The following is a 16901-nucleotide window of genomic DNA, read 5'->3' on the forward strand; positions in this document are numbered from 1 at the left end:
GCTGTTGTGAAGATCAAATGAAAATCCTTAAGAAGCGGTACATAGGGGCAGCTAGGTGGCGCAGTGGATAGAGCACCAGCCCTGGAGTCAGGAGTACCTGAGTGCAAATCCGACCTCAGACACTTAACACTTACTAGCTGTGTGACCCTGGGCAAGTCACTTAACCCCAATCGCCTCACAAAAAAACAAAAAACAAAAAACAAGAAGCGGTACATAAATGGTAGCTATTAACATTATTATGTATTATCAGTCAGAGAAGCATTGAAAGACCTACATGAACTGATGCAAAGTGAAGTAATAAGAACCAGGAAAACAATATAAACAATGACCACAAGATACATTTTTAGAAAGCAACAAATCAGAACTGAATCCTGCAAAATTCTAATGACCAAGCTTGTCCCCAAAGAAGAGATATGAGGATGCAAGCCCACCCTTCATTGCAGGGGTAGGGAAAAATATGAGTGTGGAATCTTTGTAGCTTTTTGGCTGGTTATACTTAAGATTTTCTGTCTCCTTTTTAGCCTTTATATATAAGGGAAGGCTCTCTGGGAAGGAGAGTGGGGTAGGACACAGTGTAGAAAGAAAAGATACCAACAAACATTTATTTTTAAAAATTATGACCTGGCAATTGTTAGGGATTCCTGGTCCCAAAGGCTTGTTCACAGGACTTTCCCCAAGAGGCACAATCCTGTCAGTTGGGAACTGAAGGGAACCTTACTGAGAGTGGGAGGGATGCCCAGTGTCCCTAGGCCATGCTATTATTCTGACACTTGGTAGGCACTACCAAATGGCACTAATTGCTGTTTGCTCATTTTCTGTGTTATAGGATTCTAAACCACCAGAGCTATCAGGAGTAACAATAATAATAATGATTATTATTACTTATTAAACATTAATGATTATTATTACTTATTAAATAATAATAAAAAGATCCAGCACTCTTTACATTGGATGAAGCTGCTCTATATCATCTGATTTAATCTTCATAACAATCCAAAGGAGGCAGATACGATGCAGATGATGATGACAACTAGCAGGGACAGCTAGGTGGACAGAGCATTGGCCTGGAGTCAGGAGAACTTGAGTTCAAATCTAGTCTCAGACATTCACTAGTTGTTTGATCCTGGGCAAACCCTGATTGCCTCCAAAAAAAAATTATATCTAGCAAGTGTATAGGATATTATGGTTAGCAAACACTTTACATGTCAACTCATTTAATACAACAATCCTCAGAGGAAGGTACTATTAGTATGCTCATTTTAACAAATGAGAAAACAGGAGGCATACAGAGGTTAAATCACTTGCCCAGGGTCATACAGCAGTATATGAATTCAATCTACCTGATTCCAAGACCTACATTTGCTCCACCTTACCATGGAATGGCCTCATAAAATGGTTATCATCATCGACAACAACAACATTATTATTATTCCTATAATTTACAGAAGAGGAACCTAAGCTGAGAGAAACTAAATGACTCCTAAGGTCACTTGGTTAACAAGCATCTATTTATTTATTTATTTGTTCCTTCCTTCATTCCTTCCTTCATTTGTACATAGGGCAATGAGGGTTAAGTGACTTGCCCAGGGTCACACAGCTAATAAGTGTCAAGTGTCTGAGGCTGGATTTGAACTCAGGTCCTCCTGAATCCAGGGCTGGTGCTCTATCCACTGTGCACCTAGCTGCCCCCAGTTAACCAGCATCAAGATCAGAATTCTAACCCAGGTCTTCCTGACCCCAGCAGGAAAGTGATTGATGTGGAGTCCCAAAGTAATTTAATGTCAGGGACTAGACTTGAATGCTGATTTCCAGTCTTCTAAGCTAGTATTGTGTTCTCAATAGTCCCATATGACCTATCTGTCCTCTAACAAACTTTGTAACATGAACATATTGCCTTTTTAAGAAAAGAAAATCATGTTTTGCATGAATGCATAGATATAATCTATATCAAACTGCTTGCCCTCTCAAGGGGAGGAAGGGAATTTGGAACTCAATTTTAAAAAACCCCAACTAATTATAAAAATGTTTGTTTGCATCCTGTACTTTAGTCTTTAAATCCTTGTTCTGCTTTCAACGAATTTTAACAGTAATTTCAGACCAGATTATTTCCATAACCTGAAAATGGAAACTCAAGAGATTATGGTTTTTAATAATGGGTTTATTGAACAGTTCAGCTGCTGAGGAATTACAAGTTCTAGGAACACAAGTGAAAATATCCATAGGGATGGGCAAATTCTGGACTTTGTAACTTTCTTTAAACACTGCAGTCACCAGATACAGAAGCAAACATCATTCATGTTCTCTGCCAGAGAGAAGACATAAATTATAAAGGTGGGAGGAGCTCTGAGGCCAAATCAGAGCATTTTACAAGTTGTACCACTGTTGAGCATTCCATCATGGAGAGTTGTTACTTGTAGTGTGACCTTGGGCAAGACACTTAAAGTCTGTGTCTGTTTTTCTAAACTGAAAAATGGGGGTCATAAATAGCACCTACCTCTCAGGGTAGTTGTGTATATCAAATGAGGTATTTGTAAAATGCTTACAGGCACATAGTAGGCTCTTCCTTCTCTCCCTCCCTCCCTTCTTCCTTCTGAAATGTTCATAGACTCTCTGAATTGGAAGGGACATTAAATGTTTTTACCAGGGGTTCTCAAAGGGGTCTTAGGACTCCTTTACACTCTAAAGATTTATTGGAAATTCAACAAGGATCCTTAGATACAAAAGAAAAAATCAACCTTACAAGTATATAAGAAGGGAGATAAATGGGTAGAATACAGTTGTTTTGAAAATAATCTGGGGGTTTTAGTGGACTACAAGCTCAGTGTCAACAGTGTAATCAACTTGGACTGCATTAAGATGGGCATTTCTTCTAGGAATAAGAGGACAAGAGTCCCACTGTACTCTGTACTTGTCAGATGTCATCTGAAGAAATGTGGTCAGTTCTGAGTACCATGGTTTAAGAAAGACATGAATAAACTGAACAGGATCTCAGACAGTGAAGGGCCTTGAGTACCTCTCATATGAGGGTCCATAGAAGGAGCTGGGGGCATGTTTAGCCTGGAGAAGAGACAACTTTAGGGGCACATGCTGGCTGCCTTTCAGTATTAAAGAGCTGTCATGTAGAGGATGGATTCTATTTGTTCATTACCCACCAGCTACATTCCTTAGACTGGATTCCCCCTTGATCCTTCTCCCAGGAAATCTCGTCACCAGCAAACTCATCATCCTATGAGACAGCATGGATAGCCAACCAGGAGTGATGTGCAGAAGTTGTGAGGGAGCGAATTCAGGCTTGAAAAACTGCCTAAGCATTAGAGCTATGTAAAAGTGGAAGGTGCTGCCTATATCTCCTGTTGGCAGCTAGGTGGCACAGTGGGTAGAGGATCTGAGTTGGAGTCAGGAAGACTTGCGGTTGATTTCTTTCCCAGACACTTGGGTGACTCGGAACAAGTCATTTAACTTCTACATGCCAGCATCAAAGAAGGTGCCGTGCTCTATGAGCAAAGCAGAGTCCCAGTAGCACAAAGGAAATATGAGATGCACTCATCTAGAGACTGTCTCCATCCCAAATGTTCAAGGGGACTACTTGTGCCCGGCCTGGGTTGGAGCATTCCAAGCTTGGATTGGACTGGGCAGCCACAGCGGAACACACTACACTGTACCTTGACCCAACATCATGATGGCATTGGTTGTCTTCAACCAAGAGGGATGAACAGTAAGAAGAGCAGCCTCAGTTTTCTCATCTTCAAATTGGGGATAATAACTGCACCTACCTAGAAGTGTTGTCTTAAGGATCAAACAAGGTAATATATCTAAAGAGCTTTGCAAACCTCAAGGTTCTAGATAAACACAACCACCAGCAGCAGCAGAGGCTGGATGACTTTGGTGGCTATGTTATAGTGGGGATTCCTCTCATGTCTAAGGAGGACTTGATGTTCACTGAGGCTCCTGTGACTACACCATGCTGATTTAAAGCTGGTAAGTCATTTTTTCAGGGCCCTGATCACTCTGCCCCTGGTTCTGAAGATTGGTGATATTATCTTTGGATTAAATGCCTCCATTTCTGGGGTAACTGGGGGCCAACCAGAACCATGACCTTGTAAGAACAGCCCAAGAATCAATACAGATCCCCCAGGTGTCTCCAGAAAATTAACTGGGTGGAATGAAGTTGGGGCCATCTGAGGCCACTCCCCCAGACATTCCATGGGTATTCCTTTACCCCCAGGCTTCAGACTCCAATTTCAACTCCAAGCAAGTGAAAAGGCTGATGCAGCCACTGTACCACATAGCTAATGGCACAACAGGCCACAAATTCTTCGGTGACCGTGTAATGGATTAAAATGCTGCTTTAATAAGAAAACAGTAGGATAATCTATCTTTGGTGCTGGAATGGTTTATCCAAGAGCTTTCTGTTTGGCAAAGGTGCTAAGCAGACAGAGGAATGGAATCAACTTCTGTCTGCTGTTGTCTCAGCTCTTTCTGTAGAGGCCAAAGGGAAGGGGTGGAGAGAGGGGGAAGGGGACAGCTTGCAGTTGCCTGTGTTTATGGTCAGCCTGAGAGTCAGATTACAAATGACAAGAGCTGAAGTTTCTCCACACACCCCTCCCTCAGCATCTCAGCTGGTGCCAAAGGCTTGTTGTTCCTGACATCCTGGGATATGAAATTTCCATAAAGCCCAATCAAAGGAGCTTTGTGAGTGTGGTGGCCCAGGGGTGCCAGAAGGAGGGATCTGAAGGAGCACCCGACCATAATTTTATAGGCAGTCCTTCCTCCTCAATACAATGTTAATATGGAAGAATTATACCTTTATTCATTAAATAGATTTATGTCATAAACAGTGCCCAGAGCTGGACTGGGTGTGATCAGGGATGAGACATAGCTTTGCTATCATAGAGATTTATAAGGAAGGAAGAAAACAAGCATTTATTAAGCACCAACTATATGCCAGGCACTGTGCTAAGCACTTTACAAATGTTATTTTGTCCACACAAGAATACTGAGAGATGGGTGCTATTACTATCCTCATCTTACAGTTGAGGAAACTGAGGCAGACAGAGGTTGTCACTTGCCCATGGTCACATGGCTATTAATTATCTGGATTCGACCCCAGGTTTTCCTGACTCTAGGCTGGGTTCTCTATCCACTGTACCACCTAACTGCCTCTGCTTTTAAGATCACAGGATCTTGGAGTTAGAGAAGAAAAGGACCTAAGAGTACAACCATTTTGTTCTTAAGATAAGGAAACTAATAGGAATCAATCAGCCAAGGTAAGTGACTTACTTGTCCAAGGTCACATGGCTATTTCAAGGCAGAGTTAGGGTTCCAATTCAGGTTCACTGCCTCCAAAGCCAGTGTTCTACCCATTGGAAAACCCTGCCCCTCCTTGACGTGCATATTTAAAAGAATAACTCCAAAAAGCCCAGACAACCCACAAGAAGCTCAAAGATCTGGTGAAGACTACAAGTGCTATGAGGTCACTCATTGGACAAAGAGTTTGCTGTGGTTTAGAGTTGTTAAGGAAAGCTTCCTGGAAGAGGAGAGAATGAAGGAGACATAGAATTTTAACAGCAGAGAGAAGGAGAGAAAACATTTTAAACTAAGTCTGGGGTGGGGGGGTACTGTGAACAAATGCAGAGAGGAGTCCGTGTGCTGGAGGAAGACCACTTTAAACCTACTTGTGGCTAAGGCTGAAAAAAGCTAATTAGAGATTGGACAACCTTGAATGTCAGACCAAAGAGCCCAGGCTTTACCTGGTAGAGTCAAAGGAGATCAAAGGGGTTTTGGGCAAAAGAAGTTTTTTTTTTTTTTTAAAGAGTATTTTGGGGGCAGCTAGGTGGCGCAGTGGATAGAGCACCGGCCCTGGATTCAGGAGGGCCTGAGTTCAAATCTGACCTCAGACACTTAACACTTACTAGCTGTGTGACCCTGGGCAAGTCACTTAACCCCAATTGCCCCCCCCCCAATCGTATTTTTGACCATGCTTGTGAATGGCAAGATATTTTGTGCTTTGTTTTAAAAGATATTCTCCAACTACCCTGATGCATATAGCCTCTGACTAATCTCTTCCCCTCTTGGGAATTCAGTGTCTGTCTGTCTGTCTCTCAAATGCACAGGATGAGGATCAGAGAGCTGGAGCTGGAAGTCTCCCCAGTAAGGTTAAGGAGGTTACCCAAGGTCACACAGGTAGAGAAAGGATTTGAACCCAGGTTCCCTGACTTGAGAAGCCAGTACTCTCTTCACACTAGCTCCCCTTCTCTAAGGCCCCCACCAGCTCTAACTATCCATAGCCTATGAATATTCCATGGACCACAGTGAAGAGCTTCAAATTAAGACTAGGAATCCATCCTTTCTGAAGCCCACCGAGTGCTATGGTTTAGTAGCTGGACTTTCTGTACAAGTGAGGGGCCTCAGATGACAAATCCATGCTTCCCAAAGGGGTGTCAATTTACATGCCAAGTCTCCAGACAAAACATCACAAAAGGATGCCTGTTTAGTTGCAAAGTCATCACCTCCATGGAGATAGATCACCTCCTGCTCCCCAGGGGGAAGTGAAGACTCTTCAGTGGTGATCCAGGATTCTATCCCCCCAACTCTTGGCTCCTTGGCCCAAAGCAAGAGGAGAATTATAAAGGCATCCTCTCTCAACTCAAACAGCTGGAGGCTCAGGTTAAGTCTTGGCCAGTTTAAGATTACACACAGCCATTTCCTGTTCTTCTCCCCCCAGAGAGACTCTGCTTTCCACCCTAGAGCAAATACTCCCTCTATTTTTTTTTCCTTCATTGCAAATGACTTCCCCCCATCTCCAGGTTTCCTCCAACCCTTCCCCAAGTTTAGTCTCCCAGCTGAAGAAATTGAGCAGAGGTAAATATTGACCAAAGGCCTTGAAAGTCAATCACCAGTTTAAAAGCTGCCAGGGGCTGTGATGGCAGGCAATATAGCTAAGGTGGCCAGAACAGGCCAGACTTCCCAGGACAGACCCAATTTGGAAAAAAACAAAATGTACTTTTAACAAGGCACTGCAAAGCCCTTTGTCAGCTCATGCATCCTGACTCTTGGGTTTGGAAAATATGGTCCTCATGATCACGGGGACAGTCAGGAGCCAGGAAGGCAGGGATAGTATTTAGGGATTTTGTCTCAGGTCCTGACTTTAAATTCAACCCTGCCCCTCTCTGTGTAGTCAAACCACCTGACCCTGTACAAAGGATCAGAGATGTAGCCAGCATAGTTGGTCACTAGCACTGTGTTTGTCTATGAACATTACTGAGTCAAGCTCCTCGGGGTCACAGAGGGGAGGAAGTGGAAGGCAGGGAGGATGCGTGTGCCCTCTCTGTGTGTCTAACTTAGGAAGATGTTCCCAGGATATAAGCAGTCCCAAAAAGTGCCATATTTGACCCTTCACCAGCTCTCCTCTCCTTTTCCACATCATTCCATTTGGAATTTATAGTGACAAAACAAGGCCTTTTCTTTCTGTTCTGAGTTTCTATGGTTAGGTTTTCTTTGTTATTTTATTTCTTTTCTACTACTGAACATTTATTTAATCTGAAATCACTAAAGGAATAAAAAAAGTGAGAATTAAGTGTATCCCTATTATTGCGGATTTAAACCTCTCCCCTTTTTTTGTACCTCCCCAGACCTAGCACAATGCATGAGCATACAGTGGGCATAGAATGTTTGTTGAACTGCTTTAGAAAGGACCCAAACTCATGTAGCAGATCAAGACATTCCTCAGCCCAGTCAAGCCTTTTCATTCATTAACACAAAGGACTACTTGACAAAACCCCACAAACTGATTACCCCAAACCAGGTACTCCCCAAGTGTTTAGGACACCACTTACACTAAATTTTTCCTTAGGAAATTCAAAAGCTAATGGGCGCTGGCCTCAGACACTTAACACTTACTAAGCTGTGTGACCTTGGGCAAGTCACTTAACCCCAATTGCCTCACCAAAAAAAAAAAAAAAAAAAAAGCTAATGGGATCCTAAGGGCCACGGTTCTCACTCCAGAGCCAAACACAAAGGATGAGGAAAAGTCAAGTGAGATCCTTCTTCGGCATTTAGCTCCACACTGAAGCAAACTTGTGTTTTTTGGGGTTTTTTTCTCTTTCCGAGTCCACAGACTGGAGATACCTCAGGTACTCACAATCTTAAGAACCTCCAGCTGTTTAGGCGACACATTGGAAAAAGGAGAAAAGATTTTTCTTGCCTTGTTGCTCATAGCCTCCTCACCCTGAGGTCCACGTTAAAGACAAAGCCAGCTGATGCTTCCTTCCCCCCCCACCCCCCTTTGAGGTATGCCTATAATTAGATTCTTATGAAGAACTTGGCAGTGGCAGGGGTTTGAGGTTCTAAATATGCTCTCCCCACACACAGTTGCAACTTTCTAAAGTACCTCCCCAGGACCTATCTTTAAAGAGACACGAAAGATAGCAACAAGTCACTTACCCTCTTCAGCCATGGCAAATGCTTGTAAATATCAATCTCACGGTCCATGCTTTGCATCCATGTCAGCAATTGTATTCCTTGGGTCTAAAAGGCACTTTTTCTTGGACTGGAGATCAAGTTTTCTCCTCTAAGGGCTGCTGTTCCCCTGCCCCCTGCCTCAGGAATGTGAAGCTGCTTTCGCATTTTCCCAGGTCCCTGGCCTCTGGCTGGCCAGCCGCCTTCTCCTAGACTGCTCCATATATACAGATACTCAGGGCCACCGGAGCATCCCCCACTGCCACCCCACCCCCACTCCGCTAAACTTTTAGGAGTCCCCTTGGCTGAGGCATTCCCTGATGGCAGCTCTCTAACCAAGAAGACTCGGATTCTAATTTTTGAAAAAAATCCCAGGACCTTTCTTCTTCAGGGTAAAACAAAAAGAGAAAACCTAAGCAGGCAGAGAGAAACGATCTCGCAGAAATGCCTTCTCTGGCTTTCTGGGGCTGGAGTGGCTGGAACTCATTACCCAAAGACCCCCGATTTCCTGTCTCTGTTTGACTCAGTGGTTGCCAGCAGACTTCCCCACTCCGCCTCTCAGAGTTTATTTAGGGCTGAGGATAAGGCTAAAAATAAATGCTACTCTTTGGGTTACTTACTGCTTCTCACACAGTCTTATCCTCCCTTCCTCTCCCCCCACCCCTACTAAAAAACAGGGGCCCTCGATTCCTTTGTAGCTAAGAATACAGAAACTAAATGAAGTTTATCTTTTACAAGAGCAGCAGCAACTTTGAAGTGGAAATCGTCACAGACACTCTTCTCTGGCTGTAATGGGACACATGCCCCCAAATTCTGTTCAGATATCTCCTGAGACTCGCTAGGCTTTTGAAGGGGAAGAAAGTGGCCTACTGGAATCTGCTTTACTGTCTATCCAGGCTTTGGGGATCCTTAGTTCCCTCCCCCCTCCCCCACTTTCAAATGAGCCATTTTTCAACATTATCGGGAAAGAACAGGTTTCCTGTTCCAAAAGGTATTTGGATGGGCTTGAAAAGTAGTTTCTGTTTAAAGCCTTGGATCCCCCAAATGCTCCATCCTCAGCTGCACATCCTACATCAAAGCTTTTTAAACTGAATCGCCTCAGTCACTGAATGTAGGGGTCACGAAAAACTTGGCAGCAAGTGTTTGATTTGTATACCTATTTTATACACCTATATACCCAGGGTCGTGCAAGATAAAGGCTTAAGAAGTCCTGACCTAGATTATAGAGCTCTCTAAAACACAACTCAGTTGCAATCCTCCTTAACCATCCCCCACCCTCCCATTTCTGGATGACCCATAGTTAGAACTTTTTCCTTCTGGAAATTACTTTGCACCTATTTTGCCTATTTATGTGTATTATTAATGTATATACTTGTATCCTTGCAGTAGAAAGTAAGTTCCAGGACAAAGATTGTTGCATTAAATTTTTTTTTTCTTACACAGGGTCGGTCCTTAATAAACTTTTGTTGAACTGAAGCGCGCTCCCTTGAAGCAATAGCTCCTGGCTGATGGGACAGGAAAGGGCCAGAGGGGGATAAAAGACCCTATTCTCTGCAACCGGAGGGATCCCACGCAAGGCCCCCCTTGAACCCATTATGACCATGACACAAAAACAAGTCTTGGTGCAGTTTTCAGGGTGCCTCCTCTCCTAAGAGTGCCAGCAACTTCCTGCCTTCTTCTCACATGGCCACCACATTTGAGATCTTTCCTGCAACAGTTTTTCCCACTTATTAACAGTCCTCTAACATGGAACATTTGCTTAAGATTTGGGATGAACATTATCTTTTATAGAGTATAAGGTCTTCTGTGTGTGTGTGTGTGGGGGGCGCCTCATGATGTGAAAGTATAAAAGCTACACTCTGATTTCATGAAGAGAACAAAATCCCAAGGGCATCGCTGTTTCCTTTTTTTTTTTTTTTTTTTTTGGTGAGGCAATGAGGGTTAAGTGACTTGCCTAGGGTCACACAGCTAGTAAGTGTTAAGTGTCTGAGGCCGGATTTGAACTCAGGTCCTCCTGACTCCAGGGCCGGTGCTCTATCCACTGCGCCATCTAGCTGCCCCCTTCCCAGTACTTTTTTTTTTTTTTTAGTGAGGCAATTGGGGTTAAGTGACTTGCCCAGGGTCACACAGCTAGTAAGTGTTAAGTGTCTGAGGCTGGATTTGAACTCAGGTCCTCCTGACTCCAGGGCCGGTGCTCTACCCACTGCGCCACCTAGCTGCCCCTGTTTGCACTTTTTTTTCATTACAAGTTGACATCTACCCATGTCAACTTGGAGCAAGGTCTCTAATAGAGATACCCAGGGTTCAGAAAGGTCTTGGCTAGCGTAACAGCCTAACATTGCTTCAATATTTCAAAGACGCATAATTTCATCAATGCAACATCGACTCTCCCTCCAACAACTCCTATGGCAACCCCTCTATAGCTTAGGAGAAAGTCTTTGTAAGCCAAGGTGAACCATCAACAAAAAAAAAGCCTTCTGTGGTCAAGCTCATGATGAACATCTCCCAACTTTAAACTGGTTCTTGAACAACAGAGATGTAGTCACCACTGGGTGTACACTTAAAGCCTTTCCAGCTAGACTGGAACAGCTGGACTCTGTTGGTATAGCCTTGGAGACCCAGGGCCACCTCCGTGCAATCATGGGTTTTAATAGAGGTAAGATTAAGTAAGATCTAAATACAAAATCCTATTCCTGGGTTTAAAAAAAAAATGAATGACACAAATACAGGATGGGGGAGGCATGGCTAGCCAGTCACTGGTATGAAAAAAAAAAAATTGAGGAGGAAAGGGGTTAGTGGACCGTAAAGTTAATGTGAGCCAATGATGTGTTTCAACAGAAAGGTTGGTGATATTCTAGGCTATGACAGGTGAAGCAAAGTATTCAGAATGAGGGAGGTGATCGTTCTTGCTGTATTCTGTCCTGGCCAGGTCACATCAGAGACAACATTTTAGCAAGAGCAATAACAAAAGAGAGCACATCCCAGAGAGTGACTGGAGGAAGATTATATCCCTCAGTTTATGCCTAAGGGTGTGCCTGGCACCAAAAAAGGAACACATCTAACTGCTCTTCAAAGGATTCATGAGTTTGGCATCCTCCACAGAGCAGAGGCCTAACACCTTGCAGGCAGTGTTATAGGAAATCAATGGAGCAGCTAGGTGGCACAGTGGAGACTACTGGCCCTGGTGTCAGGAAGACTCATCATGAGTTCAAATCTGGCCTCAGATATTAGCTCTGTGTCCCTTGGCAATGTTACTTAACCTTGTTTGCTTCAGTTCCTCATCTGTCAAATGAGCTAGAGAAGGAAATGGCAAACCACTCCAGTATCTTTGCCAAGAAAACTCCAGACGGGGTCACCAAGAGTTGGAATCAACTGTGAATGACCAAACGCCATCATGGGAGTTCAAATCCATTCATTTCAATGCAATAAGCATTTATTAAATGCCTATTATTAGATAAGGCACTGTACCGGAATAACTGGAGATGAAAGGAGATGTTCAATTGACTGGGTCCCTCTATGGGTCCAGGAGTCTTCAGAGAACTCTTACATTTCTTCTCAAGGGAGAAGGCTGGGGGCCACAAACTGCATTCTCTTGCACTTAAAAAAAATTATGAACTTAACAGACATCAACTCAAACGAGCATTTCCATATACACAGTAAAGCAAAGATGGGGTTGTACATGAAACTGCAAATCTCTATTATGTACAATCTGCTTTTCTTGCCAACCCCTTTCCAGGATGAACTGGTAAAGATTATGGATCAGTTATTCAATAGCACTTAGGAAACACTTACTATGTACTGGACACTGTGCTAAGCCATGAGGATACAAAGAGCAGCAAAACAAATGGGAGGAAGTGTGCAAACAAATATATAGGAACAAAATACAGGCAGGATAAATTGGAGATAATCAGAGAGGGAGGGCACTAGCATCAAAGGGGTCATGGAAGGAATTTCTTGCAAAAGGTGGGATTTCAGCTGAGTCTTGAAGAAAATCAGGCAAGCCAAGGAAGCATTTCAGGCATGAGGAATAGCCAGTGGAGATGCAGGGGGTCAAGAGATGGAGAGTTATAGTTAGGTTAGAGGAAAAGCAGGAGGCTAAATGTCACTGGATAGTAGAGTAAATGGAGTCAAGTGTAAGGAGATTAGAAAAGCAGGAAGGGGCCAGACTGTACAGATTGCTAACTGCCAGGGGATTTCATATTTATTCCCAGAGGTAATAAGGAGCCACTGGAGTTTCTGAGTGGGGGAAGGGGCAGTAGGGTGACATAGTCTGACTTGGGAAAACCATTTGCACCTTTGTGAAGGAAGGGCACACTAGGTGAGGTGCTTCAGGGGGGAATTCTGAATATTAAAAAAAACAATATGAAGTCACTCACTAGGGAGCATGGAAGAGAGAGGACTGTAATGGACCCTGGGGTTCCCTCTTCTAACCATCAATATTAGCCTACCTAGAAGGAGAAGAGGGACATGTGTCACTCCCAAGGGACGGAAGCCTATATAAATTTGGCAGGCCACACACAAGCAGGACTAGCTGTGGAAATGCATGAGCACTTAAACATAACTTAGGAGGAATTAAAATTCTTATCTCTGTTTAGAATGTATCAAACTGTTACTGTGCCTAGGAGACACAAAGACATTCCACAGAATCACATTGTTGGAAGAGACCTGGAGGCCACCTGTGACAGCACCTTCTCTAAAACATCCTTAGCAAGTGATCAAAGGTAAAGCTTTATTTAAAAGGGAGCAGCTAGGTGGAGCTGTGGATAGAGCACCAGGCCTGAAATAAGGAAGATTCAGCTTCCTGAGTTCAAATCTGGCCTCAGATACTTACTAGCTGTGTAACCCTGGGTGAGTCATTTAACCCTGTTTGCCTCAGTTTCCTTATCTATAAAACAATTTGGAGAAGGAACTGGTAAACCACTCCAGTATCTTTGCCAAGAGAACCCAAATGGGGTCATGGAGAGTCAGATAAAAATGAAAAAGGACTGGAAAACTGATAGTAATTAGTTCTTTTTGTTGGATTTGAAGATAATCCTATTCCTATAGATCATAAAATTACAAAATTTGAGGTGGGAGGGGCGGCTAGGTGGCGCAGTGGATAAAATACCAGCCCTGGATTCAGGAGTACCTGAGTTCAAATCCGGCCTCAGACACTTGACACTTACTAGTTGTGTGACCCTGGGCAAGTCACTTAACCCCCATTGCCCCGCCAAAAAAAAAAAAATTGAGGTGGGAGCTCAGCAGTCTCCTAGTCCAGTGCTTCTTTCTCCATTCTTGACCCCTTTTTGCCCAAGAAATTTTTATGTGACCCCAAGTATATAGGTATATAAAATTGACATATAAATCAAACATTTACTGCCAAATTTTTCTTGACCCCCACATTCAGTTCCATGACCCATATGAGGTTACTACTCACAGTTTAAGAAGCTTTGACCTGAGGGGCAGCTAGGTGGTGCAGTGGATAAAGCACCGGCCCTGGATTCAGGAGGACCTGAGTTCAAATCTGAACTCAGACACTTGACACTAGCTATGTGACCCTGGGCAAGTCACTTAACCCTCACTGCCCCACAAAAAAAAAAAAAAGGGCAGCTTTGACTTAGACCAACCCACACCCAAAGGAATCATGTTTACATAATAACAAGATGGCTAGTAGGAGCCAATTACTTTTGATTAGGCCCAAGGGGTCTTAGATGCAAAAAGTAGAGGACTACTTTTAAAGTGCCCTTGGCAAAGCCTAACAAAGGAAGGCAGCTCTTGCATTTCAACCAACTTAATTTCAAAGAAGCTTCAGTATAACAAAGCTAAAATCTGGTTACAATGAGTGCCCTCAGGTACTTGGCCTCCGGACAAGTTAGCTTCAAAAGTAAAGTGCTAGATTGAGGCAAAGCCATTACAATGGCTTGGGTGCCGGGAAGAGAAGAAAGATCAATGCAAGTTGGTGGTGGAATTCTTAACACTTCTTTTGTTCAGCCATCCAGGAGCAAATGACCCAGAGGTTCCTCTAAGCCCCGAGGTGCCACCTGGAATATAGCCGCCAATTGCTTAAAAATTTTTTCCTCATTCCCACACTCCTCCCTAACCATAACACTTTCCCTTCACCCTCAGCTGCTTCTCCCCTGATCAAAGGGCAGAGCAATGAACTTTCAAAGCCTTCCTTTAGAGAGCTCAGAACTTTGCAGGTGAAATCATTTTCCACCATCTCCTTAGCTTGATTTCTGGTATGAACATTATCCCTCCCCAATCCATCCCCCCACACTTTTCAGCTTTCTCCAAAAGGGCAGGGACTCTCTCTTTTGTCTCCCAAAGGCTCTGCACAATAATAAATAATAAATGTTTTTTGACAGCTTATCTTAACCATCTACCAGCCTACCAGAAGCTAACCTAAACCATCAAAGAAAACACATCAAGGTCTGAGGAATCCCTCCCCCCACACCTTGTGAATCAAATCAGTCACCCACAGGCTGGCAAAAACCATTTGCCTACCACGTGACCACGTCAGGAGAATTTTACTCCTGCCTAAGTGAATTTCACTGGCTCGGGCATTCCCTGTCACACAAAAGCTTACCAGAGCATGTCCCTGAACAACGTTGCTCCAGAGTCTCTTCAAAATAACACTAGTGACAACGATTCTTCAACACTAATAATAGGGAAGATGCAAATGTGAGCCCTGAGGTTTTGCTCACATCCATCCAACTGGTGAAGGGGGAGGAGAATGGAAATAGTGCTGGATATGGGAAGACAGACACATGGCTGGGGAATGTGTGTGTGGGTCTATGAAGTGGTCCAGCTGTTATGAATGACAATATGGTTATATATTACTAGCAGTTGGCGGGAAGAGTAGAAAAGGCTTCATACAGACCAAGAATAAGTCACTTAATCTCTCAGTACCCCACAGACAATTAATTCTCAGACAGAAAAAGACAGGTGAGTTGTCCATGTGAATCAGTGGAGAGCAGCAAGGTAAGGCAGTGGATATAGAGTTCAGGGCCTGGAGTCAAAAAGACATCTTTCCAAGTTCAAATCCAGCCTCAGACACTTACTAGATGTGTGACCCTGGACAAGTCACTTAACGATGTTTGCTTCTTTTTCCTCATCTGGAGAAGGAAACGGCAAATAAACCTCATGTCTTTGCCAAGAAAACCCCAAACAAAGAGTTGACCAAGATTGAAAATCAATGGAGGGGGGGCAGCTAGGTGGCGCAGTGGATAGAGCACCGGTCCTGGAATCAGTAGTACCTGAGTTCAAATCCGGCCTCAGACACTTAACACTTACTAGCTGTGTGACCCTGGGCAAGTCGCTTAACCCCAATTGCCTCACTAAAAAAACAAAAAAATCAATGGAGGGAATTTCTGCTTAGGGGGTTAATGCCAAAAAAAGAAGTGGGATTGTTTGAGACATGACATTAAATGGTTACTGCTCTCTGAGCTCTCTACTGCTAGGCTTCTTTACTACTCACTCTCACTACTAGATTTATACTACTATTTCACTACTAAGATCAATAACAGAAAGGTTCTGAATATTCACAAATATCTACATCACCATTTTTACTGAATAGAAAAGAGTTGAAGCAAATTATTTAACCATCAGTCAGGAGATGTCCAAACACAGTCTGTGAATGTAATGGACTAGAATATTGTCACACAACAGTTTCCTTCAAAGCTCAGGTAAACCCCTCCCCTTCCACCTGATCCTCTGAGCTATGATTACGTGTCTTCCAAAATGATCTTGTGTTTATAGTGTATATATTTTGCATATCTTTATATTCAAACATGCTTTTCCTTCAAAGTCATAGACTGTCTCATCTTTTATTTGTACATGTAGAATCAAGCACAAGGTGTTTAATAAATGCTCATTGATGAGTTGATTGATGGATATGAAGAGTAATGAAACTGAATGGGAAGACCTGTATAAAGTCATTGTGAGTGAAGAAAGCAGAAAGAGAATATGTTATACAATGTTTACAATAATGTAAATGAAGATGGCCCTAAAAGACAACAGAATTCAGGCTAATAATGGTTTCTGATGAGTGATCCTGAAACATAACTTCCTGTTGATACAAAACTTATAGTGTGTGTGTGTGTGTGTGTGTGTGTGTGTGTGTGTGTGTGTGTGTGTGTGTTTTGTCCTTCATTCTTGAAGAGGACCATGACACTGGGGCGATGTCATGATTTGTAGTGAATTGGATTTAAGTGAGAGAGGGCTATGCAGGTTCATCAACCTCACTCTCCTCCAGAGCCCTTTGTGGGTCCAGTGGCAAGATATATATTAGGATGATTGCGGATGGCCCTGATGATGTTTGAGGCAATTGGGGTTAAGTGACTTGCCCAGAACTAGTAAGTATCTGAGGTGACATTTGAACTCAGGTCCTCCTGACTCCAGGGCCAGTGAGTGCTTCATCCACTGCACCACCTAGGGGCCCCTACAAAACTATAGAGGGTTACCAG

The 16901-nt window shown here is 43.3% G+C and overlaps 1 protein-coding gene across 7 annotated transcripts in view; it reads right to left on the minus strand.

Annotated features, from left to right (window-relative positions):
* The window catches only part of PPFIBP2 (PPFIA binding protein 2), a 208386-nt gene that overhangs the window by 87932 nt on the left and 103553 nt on the right, over positions 1-16901 (minus strand). For 2 of the 7 annotated variants that reach the window (XM_043971124.1, XM_043971123.1), the window contains exon 1: positions 8443-8683. The exons of the other annotated variants lie outside the window; for them this stretch is intronic. In XM_043971124.1, the coding sequence (XP_043827059.1) occupies positions 8443-8499 (57 nt within the window). In that variant the 5' untranslated portion in view covers positions 8500-8683. Of the gene's footprint in view, positions 1-8442; positions 8684-16901 lie in introns of those variants that run through there. 7 annotated transcript variants of the gene reach the window in all.

The sequence above is a fragment of the Dromiciops gliroides genome, chromosome 6, assembly GCF_019393635.1.
Source record: "Dromiciops gliroides isolate mDroGli1 chromosome 6, mDroGli1.pri, whole genome shotgun sequence".
NCBI lineage: Eukaryota > Metazoa > Chordata > Mammalia > Microbiotheria > Microbiotheriidae > Dromiciops > Dromiciops gliroides.